The sequence below is a fragment of the Seriola lalandi genome, unplaced genomic scaffold (genome assembly GCF_002814215.2).
Source record: "Seriola lalandi dorsalis isolate HSWRI2012SDOR001 ecotype SW California unplaced genomic scaffold, Sedor1 jcf7180002054563, whole genome shotgun sequence".
NCBI classification, from domain to species: Eukaryota; Metazoa; Chordata; class Actinopteri; order Carangiformes; family Carangidae; genus Seriola; species Seriola lalandi.
Window position 1 is genome coordinate 366,851 of NW_019525116.1, and position 20,131 is coordinate 386,981.

The following is a 20,131-nucleotide window of genomic DNA, read 5'->3' on the forward strand; positions in this document are numbered from 1 at the left end:
TCAAGTACAAGATACTAGGTAGGATACTGGTGTTCATGGATGTACATTCTGACACTTGTTGGAGGTGGTATTTACTGAGTAGATATTCATTTGTTGAACACACATTAGCTGTTTTCACTGTCATCACAGATATTCTCACACTGCAGCATTGAACAAACTCACCACTTTGCTCTTCACACACTTTTTAAATCTGTACCTGCATCACACATTAGGAATGAAAAATAGCAAACATGACATTTCTGTCTGCAGTGTGAACACTCAAACACAAACAGGATGTGACCATGAGCTGTCTTTAGCCTCCTGATGAGTTGCAGGGCATTCCTGACCCCTCTGGCACACGCTAGCAAACAGCAGTGAGCTCATGGGGTATAAATAACACAGTGGGAGGGCTGGAGTGGGACTGCTGGGGTATTTAAAGGGGAGAGTTGTGTGTAATCTCTCAAACTACCTGACAGAAGACTCACAAGAAGAAGACGCTCAGGAAATTGTCGGTTCTCACTCTTCACTGGAGCCTAAAGATATTAAGGAAACTACGAGACTACAGCGCTCGCAGGTTGTCTTATAAACAAAGCAAAGTTTTTGTCAAGAACGGTCTTTCAACGTTGACATGATGTCCCAGCACGCTGCCTTGACCAGCCTGTTTGGCGATGACCCTTTCTTCAGCCAGGAACGGCTGCTGTGGCCGCTGAACCACGGGGCCCTTTCCTCGCTGCAGCAAGGCTTCTTCAACCAGAGAGCCAAAGTGGCCGACAGCCTCCTGAGGGAGCTCCATGACGAGCACCCTCTGCTCAGACTCGGCAAGCTGCCCCTCCTTTCCTCCACTTTGGCAGGGTATGTAGAGTAACTGTGTATCTCATGATTAGTTATTGGAACCTATAATCAGTGGATGAGTTGGTAAACTTGACGAGGATGATTCTGATCTGGATCCTGATTGTGTTTCAGGCTGAGTGATGGTAAAGAGCAGCAGAGAGAGAGCCCCAGCATGGAGCTGCAGAAGGACACGCAGCAGGCCACAGAAAACAACCGCGACCTCCTGGTGACCCTAGATGCTCGTGGTTACGCCCCCAATGACATCACTGTCAAACTGGAGGGGCGGAGCCTGGCGGTGGTGGCCATGAAGCAGGCCGGGGCAGAAGAGAGCCAGTCCTGCTCCTCCTCTTCGTCCCGCGCCTCCTTCTGCGCCTCGGCCTCGTCTCAGACAGGGTTCGTCCAGAGGATCGACCTGCCCCCACACCTGGATCTGTCCGGCCTATCCTGCTCCCTGATGGATGATGGACAGCTGCGGATCCACGCCCCCGTGCTCAAGCAGCCAAACAGCGAGGAGCACCAGGTGCCCATCCGCTTCAGGACATCGCTGGAATTTCCCATCAGCAAGGACAAGACAGAGGAGGAACACACAGACTAACGCACACACTCCACACACTCCACACATTACAATACATTGTTGAATAAAAAAATATATACACACATACTCACACTTCCACTCAAAGACTGTCAATGAGTAAAGTTTACAGCTACTAAATGATGAGATTATTTATTTTGTAATTATTTTCAATTTGTATAAACTGTTGAAATAACATAAAGATTTTGATTTTCAGAAAATTACATTTGTGCAACAGCGTCTTCTTGGTGCAGGGATTTCTGAAATATATAGAAAACTACTTTTGTTATGGACTTTTGCGACCACAAGATGGCGCCAGCAGCTAATTTACACAGAGGAAGGCCCAGATGGCGGGAGGGGAGAGAGGGAGGGAGCAAGCAGGAGGAAGAAAAAGAGAAGGGGCCTAAATGCTAGCATTATGTTTAACTCCCCTCAGGTGATTGAATTAGTGACTTTAAAAGGTTCCAGTGACGTTTGGTTTCCCGAGGAGAAGTTATTTGCTGGAGCAGGTGACAGACAATAGCAGCAGTTTAATGTTTTATGAGTCATGCCGCGAGGGCGTCACGACAGAGGAGAGTAGAAATAAAGGCAGTAGGAGAAAAGTAGGGGAGATGCCAGGGGAGGAGAGAGGAGAGAGAACCTATAGCGAGACATTAAAGAGTTAGTTCACTGAAATTACAAACAAAACATAACAAAATAAGTCCGGGCCATACTTGGGCCGCATGCTTGTTTTCTTCTGGCACAATATACGCCCAGTTCCACGGCCTGAATCTGGCCCATGCACAACATGATTGCAAGATGCTACTTCCACATTTGGACCAATTCTAGCGCACACATAGAAAATCTTCCCTCTGTCAGTTAATACCTGAGGATAACAGCTGGACTCTCCCCAGATGTGCAAGTGTATAGGCCAGACTCGGGCCGAGGACTCAGGTATACGTTGGGCCAGAAGTTTAATTTTGCTATCCGGGATGCTCTTACTATACGATATCTAGCCACGCAAATACTTTGGGTTTTATTTTTGAGATATTAACAATGGAGACTCATGGTATTTTGTTTGTGACGCTCAGCACAGAGACACACTGAATATAAAACATTCAACAGCAGCAGTGTCCCCGTTACTGCAGCCAGTCAACAGAGCAGAACTGTTCACTGCTTCAATAAGGACTCATTCCTCCAGTAAGAATCAGTCCCCACAAAAACAGAATATGTTCTGTGAATTGTGAATTATCCACATCAACAACAACACTGGGTTTTGAAAGACAAGCAGCTTCCCGATCAGCACACAACGCTCCTGGGTACATGCACGAACTAGGTGAAACCAAAAGAGTCGAGAAGTGTCAGAAAGCCTTATTAAGGTGGATAAAGAGATCACCTTTATTCTGAATCTCATCAGAATAAGTAACAAGCTCAAAAAATTGTGAGCGAGCGCCAGGTGGTCTGTAGAGCACCACAAGGTGGAATGGCCAGAGTCTGAACTTTTCTCTCTCTCTGTGTCTTTCTAATAATGTATCTGAATGCCTCTCACTGTCTCTGCCTCCCCTCACAGTTTATGCAGTTGTCCTCCCAGAATGAAACGTCTTCACAGGCTCTACGGGGGTTTGCTGTGTGTAGGTGTATGTGATTGTGACTGTGCGTGTATTTGTGTTATTTATGCATGAGTGTTTGCAAGTTCTCGAATTTTCTGAAGTCGAAAGGACCAAATGTGCTCACCGATATAGAATGACATCACACACACACACACGCACACACATGCACACACACACACGCTCACATAAACACTTCTGTGGGAAATGACTGCCCATTTTCCATGGCGACAGTTATGAGGTCATAACGATAACGGGCCCTTCAGTCCAGTAAGGTGGTAAACTTTCTCTCTCCTGGAGACAATCTTCCTCAGGGGAGGATGCTGTTTACTCCAGCAGCTGGTTCACTCTAAACATACAGAAATCTCATTCTCAATAATCTGATTTGTGCTTGTGTGTCCTCCAGTCTGAACATTTCTGTGGCTGATTTCCCACCACATCAACCACAGAATGAATGGCACCTGTACATGAAGAGGTGCACTTTGGAAATGTGAGCGTAATCATAGCATTTTCCCTCATGCTAGCTAGACATGATTGGCTGCGCTTGGATTGATTGGTTAAAACTTAAAATGTACTCAAATGAGTATTTTAAATGGAAAATTAATAATTGTGTAGAAAATTGAATAAAGATTTATTTCCATTTTTCACTTTTCAACTAGCAAAAGAAAAAAAAAGACCCTACCATTCAGGATATTTTATGTATTACGTTCTCTACATGTTGGAACACACGCATTTATTTATCACACATTACATTTTCACACAGGTGAAGTGGCTGAAAATCAAAGTCTCATTACTGTGAATTAATCCCATGTGACATGACCTAAAACCACAGGTGCCTCCATGTAAAATGTTCACATTAGAAATGGTGATCCAATCCACATGTGCTAAAACAACTCAACTGTAAACTACTGTGGTGTTAACTTGTATTAAACGGAAATAATTGACTTATCAAACAGTCCAAAGTATATTAAATGAGAACATACTATGTAAACTCAGAGGCAATAGAGAGGTTTCACATTAACTGAGCAGCACCTGCAGCTGCGGGCTGTTAGGTTTAATGTCACAACACTATCCCACCTGACTGATGCACAACACCGACACCGACGGCGCAGGTATTCACAGCGGTGAGCAGTTCATCCTGCAGCCTTAATTTTGTGATCTCATCTTCCCTCTCCAGGTATCACAACAAGACAAGCAGGCCATCACTCTGACTTTCACATCAGTGTGTGTGCTGCTGTACGGCAAACTCCCAAAATCTGATTGATGACTTGAATAAACATCCTATCAGCATATATAACCCGGAGAAAAGACGTGATGATGCTCACTGTGAAACGAACAAGACTAATTCTGATCCCTGATCAGCTGATCAAACATACAACTATTATCAGTCTTCGTTTTGACACATGTTGAGCCCTGTATGCACACTTCCTGCACAGTCTGCATTTCACAGTTGAGGGTTCAGAAAGATGATGATTTTAAAATGCAACAGGAAAGGCTAGTACGTAACGGCATTCGGACACTTCCTGGGTCTACCGCCTGAGCAGAGACCTCTTAGACGAAAAGAACCAGGGTCCCGGGAAAGGAAATAACATTTCCACGTGTTAGCTGGTAGAAAAGTCAGTTTCTATGCTTTTGTATTTCTGTCTAGTCGAGGACAAAGAGTTGATCATTTCTGATTAATTTATGATGTATATATGTTTGTAATTTAGGCAAAATTGGGGCTATACTTCCCTTTGCTCTGTTTAGCTGCACATCTTTCATTCTCCTTAAGCCGTTGTTGCTCTTGCCACTTCTTTTTCTACCTCCAGTCTCAAAGAGGCCAACAGGTGTGTGCAGGATGTGGGAAGATCAATAGCTGAAGTGAGCTTTATTGATCGGAGGAAAGGCCATCAAACAGAGAAGCCCCGGGGCTCCTCATCTACTTCCTTACCTTACCTTATCATTTCTCTCTGGTTTCTGTCTTTTTTTATTGAATTTCTTTTCCACTTTTTTCTTCACCTGTTTTCCTTTCTCACTTCTCCCTTCTTCTACTCTATTTGATCTCTCTTTCTGTCTATAAAGTCAGATTTTTCCAGATATTTCTCACCATCCCTCTCACAACAACTGACCTGCACAGACCCATGGGACTCTTCTGTCTTAACCCTTCTTTTGCAAACACACACACACACACACACACACACCTGGCTTTCCTGCATCGAGTCATAGTAACAGCAGGACATAAGACACCATTAAAGCCGTGTTGTAAATATAAGGAGCAGCCTGTATTATGTTGGGCAGAGCCCTGTGCTATGGGGAAACACGAGGCTTTGAATCTGTACTAACGGACGCTGTGACCATGACAGAGATTGTCCTTATATAGACGGGTGTGTGCCTTTTCTACATCACGTCCAATCGGCTGAATTAACCACAGGTGGACTCCAATTAAGGTGAATACTTACGTCAATGTGATATTTCACTTCTTCCTTTTTGATAAATTTACAAATATTTCTTTGGGTTGAAGGGGAAAAGTAATTTAAATGATTTTAGCATGAGGCTGCAACATAATAAAAATGTGGGAAAAAAAAAAGTGAAGGGGTCTGAAGACTTTCTGAACGATCTGTACGTCAGCAAAAAGAAATGGGTGTGGATCATCATTGACAGATGGACGTTGTTAGTTTTCATCTTTTCGGGGAATGTGGTGACAATTACAGAATTACTGCACAGACTGATCTGTGACTAGATTTGGATTCAAATGTCATTTTACGATAGAAACCAGCAAGTTCCCGTTTAATGTGTAACCAAAAACCTACCTCCAAGATTTTTATTTGTTTAGTGTGTATAATACTTCAGTAGGTGCATGTGTGGCTTATTGTAGAGATGCAGATATTAAAAGACACTATGAGGGACTATGATAGCATCGTGTTGTTAATCAGCAGGAACAGATAATGGAGTTAGCAGTGAGACGGAATTGAATTTACTGCATGGTAGTGAAAAGGAAAACAAAAGTGTAATAATATGGCTGTGAAACTTGAGCTCATTAAGCTCAGCCTTTTATATTATCTTTTATTTCATAAAGGGGTTACGGTACATTGCTGAGCTTCACACTTCACTGCTGCAGGAACAGAGATGTGCAGAGAGAGAACTGAGCATGAGACTGATGCACAATTTAGGTAAAAAAAACATGCACGCATAAATACACAAGAAAAGGCAAAGTGAGGTACACTCACGCGCACACACACACACACACACACACACACACACACACACACACACACACACACACACACACACACAGCAGGGTCCATTAGAGCGACATTTTGTTCTTGGCACTGATACGGCTGGTTATCAGTGAAGTCTGGCTGTCATGTTGTCCTGACAGAGCAGAGATACAGATACAAGAATCACAGACTTAAACAAACACTGAAAGGCTCCTGAACATCAAGGCAGGAGATGGGCCTTAAAAGCATTTTTGTGTGTGTGTGTGTGTGTGTGTGTGTGTGTGTGTGTGTGTGTGTGTGTGTGTGTGTGTTTGTGCTTTTTCGTATCAGTGCATACATCTACTGACTAATACTGGATGTATATTACATTTAACACTCCTTAGGATGTGTTTTACAGAGCAAAAATATACATTATATAAAAAAGGCATTTTAATATATTTGTGAATGTGTGAATGTGTAAATGTGTGAATGTGTGACAGTGTGCGCGAATGTGTGTGTGTGTACGTCTGGCTACGTTGAGTGACGTGCAGTGACAGTAGCAGCACTGTGTGTTTTATCAGCCCTGGTTAAATGTTTCCTGCCACTCTTCCTCCTCGCTTTCAGCGACTCTAACCTTTACAAGACTGCTGTTGATACAATCAGACGCAAACACACAGATGCGTTCACACACGCAGATGAACTAATATGCTCTTTTGCAGCTATGCTGTTGTTGTTTTTTTCCCTTATTAATGCAGTACATATGTACATATAGTCACATTCACAGTGTGGGCCGGCCAACTGAACGAGCCAGCTGTTATTCATGTGTCACAAGGAAAGCTACTTATTATTTGTTTATTCTTTGGTCACAGTAGTGATGGGACTTTGTAGCTGGAAATGTTGGTTATTATTCTGGACTTAAAAACATCTACACAGACAAACAAAATACCAGCACTGTGCATGTGATACACTGTTCAAGATGTGGAGCTGTGCACGCTGCTACTCTCTGTTATACCCCAAATACCTGCACAACCACTGGTTTGATTGCCATGAAATTTAGCACAGATATTCCGACAGAGGATGAATCTTAACTCCCTCCTCGATGTTGTCTACCTCTGCCACTCAGACTAGTTCCAGATTATGTCTCTATTTATCCAGAATCATATAAAATATTAACCTTTTGTGTGACATTTTGTCATTATTGCTGCGTGACGTTGACTTTTTGAGCACCAGTCAGGTTCCTCTTTTGCCCGAAACAATGAAACTACAGTCAAACTCCAACTTCTACAGAGCTTTCAGTCACACGTCACAGCGCATAAGCAGATTCTTAGCAGACTACAACTGACTCAGCTGCTCAGACTTTAAGATGCATGTGCCATTTTCTCACCATGTCCAATGGATTCTTTTTTGTCTGTAAAAATCATTGATGAGCAGCCGGCTGACATATTGAAAATGCACTGATGTACTTCGTTATGATTACGCTTGCACAAGAGGAAAGGGCTCTCAGTTAAATTCAAAAATTATTCAATAATTAGCTTGAAATAGATTTTTGATGTACAGTATCTGAGCTGAGTATCTGGTTATCACAGAATACTCAATCAGCATCGAAACAAAGTCATGTTTGCATTCAAAACACAATGAATGCATTTCTTTCATTCAAAACATTTACAAAGCTGATTTTTTTTTTTTTTTTGCATATTTTAAATTATGCGCCGCGTGCGTCCATGGTTACTTGCTCGTAGCCTTCATATTTGTTGGTGCATCGCTACACGTCCTTGTGTGTTATCACCACAAACTGTGGCTCAACAGCACAGTGTCAAATCCAAGAGAGGAACGTGAATTGCATCATCCACATGCTCGTGTCTGTGCATGTGCATGTGCATCCTAAAGCACAGGAAATATACAAACAAAATAGGGACCCATTCACATGGGTTGACAAAAATGTAGCAGGGTACCTTTAATATCTATAACTTTTAAGTTAATACAGCAAACTGGTTAGCAAAGTGGACCCTAACTTATACATTCAGCAGACGCCGAGCAACAGGAGCGTTCATTTGGAGTCCAGTTTGAGGACACCTGATGAACATAAATCTAACGCTCACTCTCCTTTTCGCTCGGTTTTTGGTCTTTACCAACTCTTAAAGGAAGTTCCCATCTCTTTAGCTGCTAAATTCTCCACCATGTTCAGCAGCTGATAGCTAACTTAGTCTTTAAACGCAGGTAACCTGGAGTTGCTGCAGCGAATATGACGCGATGAGAGCCGAGAGAGTGAAACCAAAACAGCTCCCAAGTTGTGGGGCTTAAAACCAAAACAATGAGCTGAAAGATGCTACATAGCTCATAATTATGAGAGACCTTTTTCTCAAATACAAGGAGTCACGTGAGCCATTGTTGATATAAAAATATTGATTATAGCCTCTTTAATTATCATTCAGTATTAGTATTGTTTTTTGTGAATAGCTCCCTGTCATGAAACTGTTTCCAGCTTTTGTATTGAAGATTAAGATGATTCTTACTGAAAAGGTGAAGTGAAAAAAAAGTGAAACGTCACAAGCAGCAATAAATGTGGCCTACACACACGCACACACACACACACACGCACACACACACACACACACACACACACACACTGACACATACACACACACACAGAAATGTCCACACTATAATCACTAATTGCCCTTTTTCCAAAGCATTATCACAGGTAAAAGTATTTGTGGAAGGAACTATGGTGTGCTGGCTTTTCCAAACAGACCCACATTCCCTATCATGTACACACACACACACACACACACACACACACACACACACACACAGTAGCGCAGTCGGCTCCTGTGTTTGCTCAGGGAATAGATCATGGTTGAGAGCTAGTCTCTGACATGTTTGTACTGCTTTTATATCGCCTGCGTGTAATACGGAGAAAAAAGAGAGACGATTAGTAACGGATGGTTGTTTTGGAAAAAACGAGCACAATAAATTGAGAAAAAGAAGGAAAGAGATGGAGAGATTAAAATAATTGTAACACAATTCAACATTTTTCAGTGTCAGGTGACAGTAGAAAGTAACTGACGTCAAGTAAAGATCATTCTTATGTGTGTGTGTGTGTGGGAGAAAATACTAGAGAGCGAGAGACATTTACACTTACATTTCTGTAAAGCAGCAGCATTTTATATAATCAATTATATCATTTTAGCCAGTTATATTTGAATTTCTTGTCTTCCAAAAGCTGCTAGTATCACATTCTCCAAATTCTGCATTAAAATCAAATTGGTAGGCTGTTTAGTTTTATTTATTTTGTTAATCTTTTATTTCCGTCACTCCTCTTTATTTCTATTTTATTTTATTTTATTCTAGAAAGCTTTGTCATATTCCAGCAGAACAATTACATTTGTATGATTAAATTTCACGCTTTGCAGTGGATACTGATATCTGATTGCATTTTTCTCTACTCTCTGGACAGTGTTGTGTTACATATGTACCTTCATGTTTTACAATTCTGTGTGGACCAAGGATTTATATCTCTGCCACAGAGAAGTAAGTGCGTTTTGATTTAGAGTATTAATATCCTTCATATTATTTGTGTGTAATTGATGAGATTTTCGTGATTGTTCATTCTGAAACGTGACGCCTCTCTGCTATTAAAATCCTGATATAATTCTGATATAATATAAAACCATATACTGACCCCTTATATACCACAGTAACTATACCAACCCTTAAAGCAGGTGTCTATTCACTCTTAACCACACTAGCGAGGAAATGGAAACTTCAGACTCAGGTGCTCAGAGAATGCCACAGTGTACAGATTGATGACTGATGGTTTGTCTACATGCAACACTCCCGTCTGTGTTCACATGTTATTGCACTTGTCACTTTGAAACATTTACATCTTTGGTCTTCTGGTCGGAGTTTGTTTGTGATTTGTAATTGGTACATTGTGTATTTATGTGATATTGTGCTTTTATGCTGTTGTGTGTTGTCTGACTTTTGTTTATAACTTGCCGCTGTAACGCTGAGATTTCCCTGTGGGATCAATAAAGTTTCATCTCTCTCCCTAAATGTTTTGCTGTTGTTCTGTCGGGACCTTGGAGTCTGTGAGCAACAGTTTATCTGTTTGCTTTGCAGAGAAGCATTTATCTCGGCTTCTGTAAGACATCAATGCAACATCAGAAGACCTGAATAATTAATTATGTTACTGCTGCTGTGCTATGCGTGCTCTGTCTCAGATATTTAATGAATTCAAAGAAAACGAGCCGACATCCTATAATTGTCTGAAAGAGGAGGTCTCAACATTTGAAGGCTAAAGGAGACGGAGATGAGTGACATCCGTACGGCACCCTGATAAACTCAGCACCAAGGGACTCAGGCCCAATTTAATCCCTGCCCCCAGAGCCCCAGGACACCAGTAGTATAAAGTGTTTAATCTGAAAGCGACCAAAATCAAATGATGTTCCAGTGGATCATATTGCTATGTCCATAACAAGTGTCAATCAAGTAAACATCATGGATTCGATTTTAAAAAGTAAACTTGTGGCACAGGATGTGGCTTTGAGCTGCAGACAGTCGCTGTGTCATGAAGCCGCTGTGGGTCCGAGACCGCGGCACAAAATCACACACTCTCCTGTAGCAATACACTGATGTCATTATGTCAAAGGGAAAAGTCACAAAGCAGAGGAAGAGGAGGGAGAGGAGGGAGAGGAGGGAGAGGAGGGAGAGGAGGTTGGATAGAAAGAATGTGATGTGTGAAACCATATAGTTGTACACGTGTCTGTGCGTCAAAGCTTTGGAGAGCGTAGACACTGCGTCATCACACTTTCTTATTGACGGTGACACACAACCATTTTCCAATGTCTGTCTGTCTGTCTGTCTCTCTGTCTGTCTCTCTGTCTGTCTCTCTGTCTGTCTGTCTGCCACGATTGCTGTGTAAAGACAGGAGCTCCGCCTAGTGGCAGGAACCGTGGCAGTTTTTGGTGAACCTAATTATCTGAGAGAAAATTTAATCTGGAACATGACAAAGAAAAATAAATGTAACCTCTATGTATGTAGAATTCAGGTATTAATATACAGCAGCAAACGCCTCCTCTTATCAACCTAATCTGATGAAAATTGAATTAGTTAATTAGCTCATTTTCCTCCAAAAAGACACACAGTCAAGCAAGTCATAGAAACAAATGATTCTCCTCAGTCATATTTCCAGATGTTGATGCTTGCTGCATCCAGCTGCAGATCTGAAAGAATGCAGATAATGATCTCTTGTGGCTGATTGGAACATGTAGATCAATGTTTATTGATTTCTAATGGAAAAGTTGGTCTTCCTCATTTCTTAACAGGGAGGTCAAAGGTCAAGATGCTGCCACAGGAGGACTGTGGGTAGGACAATTCGTCTCTGGTGGATGAGTATTGTCAGCTCTGTGTAGGAGATGGAAATGTTTTTGTTTTTGTTTTTTTTCTTCCACTGATGCAGCGTTTCACTGTCATGGCCCAAAATGTCATCTGTTAACTCCATCAGGAGTTAGCTACTGCGTGACCGGTGCGTTAGTAATATCTCCATCACCATCATCATCATCATCATCACCATCTGACGCATTCGGCCTCTTCACCCACCCTTTTCCTTCGCACACACACACACACACACACACACACACACAAACACCCTCTCTCTCCTGTGGTGTAAAACCCCTCCTTTCTCCGCTGCTGCTGAACTATATAAATCACTTCTGTCGCGGCTTGAAACCAAGATACAGCGACCTGCAGAGTTAAAGCTGACAGATCAGACCTCTGCTGCTGAGAGAAACCACCTGTCGCTCGGACTCCACACCTGCAACCTCCAAAGTCTCCTCAAAGTAAGTCCTCACTCTCTTCATTCCACTGTGCGTTTTTCACCGCCACGAATTTCTTTTCCCAGCAGGAATCAGGACGTTTTCATTGACGATTTCCAACATTTTTATTCTGTTCTGCAGAGAAATCCACGCAGATCCAATAATACGAGTCACTTTAAAAACCTCTGTGTGCAAAAGTTTGTAAATGAACGCCTCTAGCTGCTGGTGCAGGTGGCACAGAATGTAAAAGAAAATGTGTGTTTAGGCTTTTAAAAATGCAGCTTTTAACGTGTTTTTAGATTTGACTCCAACACGCTGCAGTCAGAGTAAAGCTGTGCAGAAACAGGACCCTCTGATTATTCTGCTCTCTGTTGTACAGCTGCAGTGTTTTCGCGGCTCTGACATCGTGTCTGTAAACTTGAGGTGAGATCACCTTCAGGAGGTGATGCCGGCAGAGAGTCATGCTAGTTGCTTCTTTTACTTTAATATTTGCATCAGTCCACACTGACTTAGCCACTTAAACCTCAGCTCATATCTCAAGCCTGACAGGAACCTCAAAGGTTATTAGTTCTGTGAAGGTGCAGCAGCTCAGTAATATATTATTATAATGTTGTAAAAGCACATTAGAGGAGATACAGTGGAGAGATCTTTATTTAAGTTAGACTAATGAAAAAACAGTGAAAAAAACCCACAAATGATTGTGTTATTCTTGTCCAGATTGAAAACATCATTCAAATATTCATAGTGTTGGTTGGATCAAGCATGTGAGCTAATTGGAGTCAGTAGTTATCAATCAGTTATCAGTCCAGTCAGTGAAACCAGATTGGAAATGTGTGTTAGAGATACTTTGACAAAAAAAAAAAAAAAGAAAGAATTTGAGTTTGCTGTTCACGAGAAGCTTCTGCTGCTATGAAACATGTCTCCCAAAAGAGATCTCAGAAGACTTATGATAGAGAAGATCTTACAGGATGATGGCAGGGTGAGTCTCCACCAGCTACACGCTGAAGACAATCTACTGCAGACTGACTTCAAACTAACAAAGTCCACCTGTTAGTGTTGCCCAATCAGAGCCCAGACCTAAATATAGCAGAGATGCTGTGGAATGAGCTGAAGAGACCACACACCTCACACCAGACTTCCTCAGAATATATCTGTTTTACTGGTGCAAAGTGGGTGAACTGGGGAGAAATCCTGATCTGCTGGTGCCGTGGTTTGTGGTTGTGACACTGTGAGCTGACAGTGTTCAGCCATGATGATGTGGGCTGAGATATTCTGTACAGGTGAACAGTTCAGGTCCAGATTTCAGTGTGAAAATACTAAAATAATTGACATTATTTGGTTGGTACATTAAAAAAAAAAAAAAATCTCAGTTTTTCATTTTGTCATTAGCTGTGTATTTTAGCCACCATACTATATCATATGTGATTAAGTTAAAATCGCTGAGACCAAAGAAGTTTTATCATATCATAGCAAATGATGAAATGGTGTAAGGGACTGAAGGGGCCTAGTTTATTGTTATGACAACAGGAAAATAATATTGCTTACTGGTGGACAGGCTGCTTTTATTTTGATTCTGTTTGTATCTTTAATGTAATGTTTTGCAGGTTTTTCAAATGAGTGTGGTTTTATTGCTAGATTACGTTTTTTAAATTTTTTTATCATTATAAAAATTATTCTTATGATTAGAAGCAGTGGTCGTTTTAATAATAATGAGGTTTAAAAGTGATAAAGTCATAAGATAAAAGATATACCTGCATCACAATACACTAAGCAACAGCTATCAAAGTATTATTCATTTTTTTTAATACTCGTGCAGCATGATATTTATAAATGATGTTCATTTCAGAGCAACCATCAGACCCATATAAAGCATTAGCTTCGTCCACTGGAGTCGATCCATTTTCTTCATCTCTCCCAGGAACTAAACAACACTCTGCCTGACAATAAGTCAATCTCCTGCCTCAGGCTTTTCTTTTTTCATGATACATATTGACTCGTTTAGCTTCTCCACACAACCTCTATTTACTCACCAGCCAACTCAGAGCGGACGTTTCCCTGGAAAACACATCACACTGTTTTTCATGTCGTGCCCCTCAGGAGAGGTTTGACATGAACCAAACATTTTGTGTTTAGAGAAGAAAGAGGAAATGTCTTTACTTATTGATTTTGAAGAATACATCTCATCATTTCAAACATTTAGACCAATGATACAATGGAAAATAATGTTAACATAAAAGTTCCAGTTATTTGATTTGTGGTGTGCTGAGCTGGTCATCCTTATTTCTGAATTCATCTAAATTTTCGGAGCCTCATTACCCATAACTCCCTGCATCTTGTTGCCTTGTCTCAGATGGTCGTGATGCTGAAGCCCTGGACAGTGCTGGTGGCCGTAGCACTGTGTGTGCTGGTGTGTCTGGGAACACTGGCGGACGCCTACCCCCCCAAACCTGAGAACCCCGGCGAAGACGCCCCGCCCGAAGAGCTGGCCAAGTACTACACCGCCCTGAGACACTACATCAACCTGATCACAAGGCAGAGGTATGTACACACATACAGTACGGTACACACAGACTTGGGCAGCAAACACACACACCGACACTATTTTTGTGTAGTCTTGTATTTCTGGACAGACAATTGATTTCGTGTGGACAAGAGAAAATCCTACAAAATGAGATTAAAGGAATTTAGCCGTTGATTAGGGACTGTATGAAGATGATTTGGGTGAGGATGAGTGTAGAGTCTTATGAAGTGCATTAATGTTTGTTCGCACCCTCCCCTTGACTTGCCAAACAGGATACCAATCAAGAAGAATAACACATTTAACCTGGTCTCAGTGTCAAAACTGAATTCGCAATAGCAACTAATGAACACAGTAAGAAAACAAACAAAGATGAATATTAAATAAAAATATTTCAGCCATTATTTATTTTTGAATTAAGAGCTAATAATTGTGAATTAGTAAACCGGCATTTTTTCAGGCATTTTTTGCCTTGACATGTAGCAAAGGGCCACTGCCAGTAAAAGGCCCTCCCTTTATCTCCTTAAAAACTCACTCCATATTTAGCCAAAAGAAAAATGAAAATACCCTCATCCTTTTTGTGAAGCCCCTCCTTCCCTAATGGTTTAGAGATAAATCTTAAAGTTATGGAAGGTTCTTGTGAAGATAGAAGAAGGTTCATCCGTCGTATCATCTTTGGACTAAATGCGGATCCCCCAAGAATTGAAAGAACTGTTCCCCCAACTGGTTTTCAAGTGTTAAGATAATACAATTGTAGCGGCAGTTGAACTGGATTAGCCTGTTCTGCCTCCTCCCTTTTGCTACTTAAGCCCATATTCAATTTTGTTTTATCCAAGTCATTATAGCGACCAAGTCCTTGAGAGTTTCCCGCTCCTACTTAAGCCTTGAGCTCTGTCGATGTGCGGTGCATCCCCCCCTCCGACACCACCCCAACCCTTCACCAGCTCACACCGGCAGCTCCGCAGATTAGATTACTGGCCACTCTCCAAAACCTCCAGGCCTCCAAATCAACGGGACCAGAGCAATAAAATCGGTACAGATGGATCCAAGAAAGAATCCCAAATCCAATTAGCTGAGCCTGCTGCTCTAAGGTATAAAAGTCGGCAGTATGGAATAGTCAAATGGCATATTTTTTGATTTGGAGCAGTCGGGCTCCTCAGTTTTTATTCATGAAAGTCAAATAGGTTGTTGATATTTAAACGTCTGGTTTAAAGAAGACGCCAAATGCCACGGGAAGCCGATTTGTTTCAAGTAGAAAGTTCTTACGTTTCACTGGAGAATTGCAAATGAAGACATATCATATGTGATGAAGAGAACTGTGGTTATATAAAGATTTGGCTGCATCAAATAAAATGCCAGGGAATGTGATGGCTGGCAGCTGTAGGCACCCCTGATACAGATGATGGATCTGGGCAGTCCAGTGTCTTTGGTTTATCTCTAAACATGGCCGTTCATATCATTGTGAAGACGGACAAATATACTGGTGTCTTCACTGAAGCCATGAAAATCAGAGCTGTAGCTGCCACTCAGGTCAAAGGAAATGTGGCAGTTGACCTTTTACAGGTAGAAACTTAAACATTTGTTGGCTAACCGTAACCCAGTATTTCCCCACCGAGATTCAGCAGAATTTTATTCCTGGCAACTTGAAAATAAAATAAAATTTAAAGTGTTTAAACTTCAACTGATTTCAACTTCTTCCACTTAAACAATTAAAGTTTTAAGATGATTTAACTTGTTTATGATGTTTGCTCCTGCCATTTTATCGCTCACAAGTACAGTTGAAATTTAGCTTTCCTTCCTCAGAGGAGTGATGTAATCAGAGTGTAGTTAGTCATATTGAGTTTATAACAGCTGGTGATTTTCAAGAGGAAATTCCTTGATAGCACTGATCCACATTTTGTAATTTTTGAAAATTTAAATAAAGAAGAAGAAAGAAAACAAATTAAAAAATAACTAAAAAGTTAACTAAAAAAAATCCAAATGATTTAAAACATCTTAACATTTTCAATAGCCGCCAGTTTGTGCATCTTATATGGCAAACAAAACAAAACAGCAGCAACAAAATCCATCCATCTTTTAACAAAACTTGCATACTTAATACTGCTCTTTCCAGAAACCTGAGACACTTCTCACCATCTTGATGACACAATAAAAAGATAAAAGATAGATAAAAAAGATTTCTCACTCATTTTCATCATCCCTTTTACATAATTCAAACAAAGATGGCAGCTTGAAGTCACACATCTCCCTGTTCAATTTGTACAACACAGAACAAAAAGAAAACTTTTATCATCAGCTATACTGGTTTCCTTTATATAAATGTTGCTTTCCAGTATTTTATATTTTTTCAAATATAAACATCAAGTTATTATTTTTGCTTGTGTTTGACAAAGAGAGAAAGGAGATAGCAGCAAACAAAATATTTTTTCATCCCAGTGGTTAGAAGAGTCTCTGGGGCTCTGGGACTCAGATGAAATGGTAAGAGATGAGAGGCACAAACATCTAAAAACAATTAACATGACAACATTTGAAAGAGCGAAAGACAAAAGGAGGTAAATTGACTTTAGGATAAAGGGAGCAAGAATGAAAGAAAGACAATCAGATGGGAAAAAAGACAAAGCAGATAAGAGTTAAAGTGAGAGAAAACAGTCATAGAGACACAGAGAAAATAAAAGCAGGATCAAGCAGGGAGACTCTGGGAGATATATGGGTGCAGGCGGCCATTATCAGAGGGGAGAACATTTCACATGCTGATGTGTCGCACTGTGTGACAGCTTCATGAGCCGGAGCGCGTGAGCTACTCGATTGCTTTCCTACTGGGCGGGACACACACTCACCTCCCCCTGTGCGTAACAAAGCATTAAATTGGGTGCTGGGGTCATAGGGGGAAGTGGAACAGGTGGTTGATGGGAAAACTGAGGAACTGCAGGGTTGTCTTGAGTAGCACTGTTTCATGCACACTCACACACACACACACACACACATTACCAAGTAAACTTTGTGTTTGAACGGCTCTGTGGTTTTCCATTTGCGACTCTCTTGGATCCCTGGTTTCCTTATTAAGAGAAGAAGAAGAAGACGACTCATGCAGACTGGGAAATGACACCTGCGCACACACACCAGCACTAAAACACACACTCTCCTGCATGCACAGTCTGAATGTGACTGTGAAATGGAAACCATTAGGAGCAAAGGGAGGGGAACAAGTGAAGCGATTTACTGGAAAGACAGAAGGAGAGGGAAGAGGACATATATGACGGACAGAAAGAGAGAGAAGAAGAAAACGAGAATCTTATCAGAATATACAACAAAACCTCTGTGCTCCATTCATGCTGTGACCCACAAAGGTTTTAAGGAGAAGCAATGTGTTCTGGGAAAAGTAGTCCTGATTTTGACAAACAGCTGCCATCCATCTCAACCAAAGACTCATTTGTTTAAAGTGAAACTGAACTGATTTTGCCCATAAAACTCAGTCAATAGTCCGGGGGGAGGAATACTTAAATATTTAATAGAGTGAGTTATGTAAAGAATAGCACTAACTCCATACAGCTCTACCACAAACAGTTACACTTCATGCATTGTTTCCTGTGAACGTCTTATGTATGTGAACGTAATCTGAATCCAGAGGAAGGGTGAACTCAGCCACTGACAATGACAACTATAACCTATAAAGAAGTAATTATACTGTAGAATGAAGATACACTGAATGGCTATTGCTGAAAAAGTACGACCATGAATAGAATCAGAAACCAGGATTAAAAGGTGTTTGATGTAAGACACATTTAAAACCTCTCTTTACCTCTGTCTCAGGTATGGAAAGCGTTCAGCTCAGGAGGACATGGTCGCAGAGCTCCTGTTTGGTGCCGACAGCAACAGAGACCAGAGGTCAAGGTACAGACCCTTGCATGCATGAACTGAAGGAGTCATGTGAGACGTAGTAAACACATATGACAACATTTGTTCATTATAATCTTCAATTAATGAAGTATTAAATTAAGATTAAGACCTCTTTTGCGAGTTAGAGCTGAGTACAACCGACAGAAAGAAAAACAAGCAGTTACATGTTCTTCCTTCCATTTTTGTCTTTCCACAGATATGACGATTCCTACATGTGGTGACTCCGCCCTCCCTCTCCCTCTTCATCCGGCATTCCCTCTGAGTGTGTCCCACAATGCACCTGGAGGGGCCGACATGTGCCTCTGACCTCCAACCCCTGAATCCAACCCCAACCAATGGCCATCACTGGCCAGAATACAAGCTCTCTCTGTCTTTCTTGTCACTGTCTCACATCTCACTGATTACAACATATTTATACATAATTTATTATTGAAATAAAAAAAAACATATATATACATATATATATGAGATTAGTGCTACTAATCAGAAGGTGGAACTGTGTCTGTGTGTGCGTGAGCATAAATGTCCCTCTACTGTCGAACCATCTGTTTAGAGGAGAAAAGTCTTCTTTTACTGTTGCTCCTGTAAAAAGTAACATCTGAATAAATTAATGAAAACATTTCAGTGTGATTGAAATTTGTTTTTCTTTGGTGATTCATGTAATGATTCTGTGTGTAGAGTTTACGCATCCTGGGTAATTAAATTTAACAACATGCCACACTTCAATATCTGATGATCATTACCAGGGAATTTTATGGCAGTATAATTAAAAAAGAAGTAGTATGAATGAAGTATGAGAAGCCGCCTGTACATACATATATACCGCTACCAAGCACTTGCGGATACATGCATACTATCATGCATACATGCATATACACACACACAGTTATGCATGTACATACATACATGCACACACACACACACATATATATATATATATATATATATATGTGTGTGTGTATATATGTGTGTGTATATATTCATAGACTCATACATACACATGCATGCATAATGTGAGAATATGTGTGTATAAGTATAGGGTATATGGGTGAGTATGTTTGTATTCACTTCATTATATAGTATGAGAATGTGTATGTGTTCATGCAAGTATCTATTCAAATATCATAACATACATACTCACACTCATACACCCCCATACTCATGTGTGTATCATGTGTATGTATATATGTATGTGCAAGTGAAGCATGCAGTTTTGGCCCAGGCAGCTTCTCATAGGGGAAAGTTTTTCATATTAAAACCTTGCTTTCCTCGTTGATGTCCACAAACTTTTAAAGAATTATATTCCAAAACCCAAATCTAGGCTAGATATCTGACAACATCACTATGGCAGCCAATGGGTTGTTTTGTCATTGTTGACAACATTATTTATATTAAATAAAGAAATACAGAGAAATCAACGCACTGGCCCTTTAATACCCATACTAATCTATAGTAGTAATGTACAGCTTCGGTACTTGTCAATTTCCCAGGAGTATGTAGACTTTGACCGGAAATGTGTCATACTTGCCTTCAAAATTAAATTAAATACTTTCAATATTATAAACTATTCCCTATTTCGTACTGCACAAAGTCCAGTTAAGGTTTTAATGATTCAGTCTAACTATTTTATTTCAGTGTGACATCGATAATGTAGCATTAATACGCCATGTAGCTGCTGAGGGGACTTTATTTTTTGACATTTTCTCGGAAGTGAAGCGTTTCCTGCTTCACTTGAGGGTCGTGCCGCCGCTGACGGC

General features: G+C 40.8%; 2 protein-coding genes across 2 annotated transcripts; both read left to right on the forward strand.

Moving 5' to 3' along the window:
- The first annotated feature begins 427 nt into the window (after window positions 1-427).
- hspb9 (heat shock protein, alpha-crystallin-related, 9) lies at window positions 428-1,605 on the forward strand. The gene is made up of 2 exons (XM_023416364.2): window positions 428-831; window positions 943-1,605. Exons 1-2 carry the CDS (start codon window positions 608-610, stop codon window positions 1,403-1,405), a joined length of 687 nt encoding a protein of 228 aa, XP_023272132.1. The 5' UTR covers window positions 428-607; the 3' UTR covers window positions 1,406-1,605.
- A 10,275-nt stretch (window positions 1,606-11,880) lies between these two features.
- pyya (peptide YYa) lies at window positions 11,881-18,993 on the forward strand. The gene is made up of 4 exons (XM_023416304.2): window positions 11,881-11,983; window positions 14,310-14,497; window positions 18,288-18,368; window positions 18,571-18,993. Exons 2-4 carry the CDS (start codon window positions 14,310-14,312, stop codon window positions 18,593-18,595), a joined length of 294 nt encoding a protein of 97 aa, XP_023272072.1. The 5' UTR covers window positions 11,881-11,983; the 3' UTR covers window positions 18,596-18,993.
- The last annotated feature ends 1,138 nt before the right edge of the window (window positions 18,994-20,131 follow it).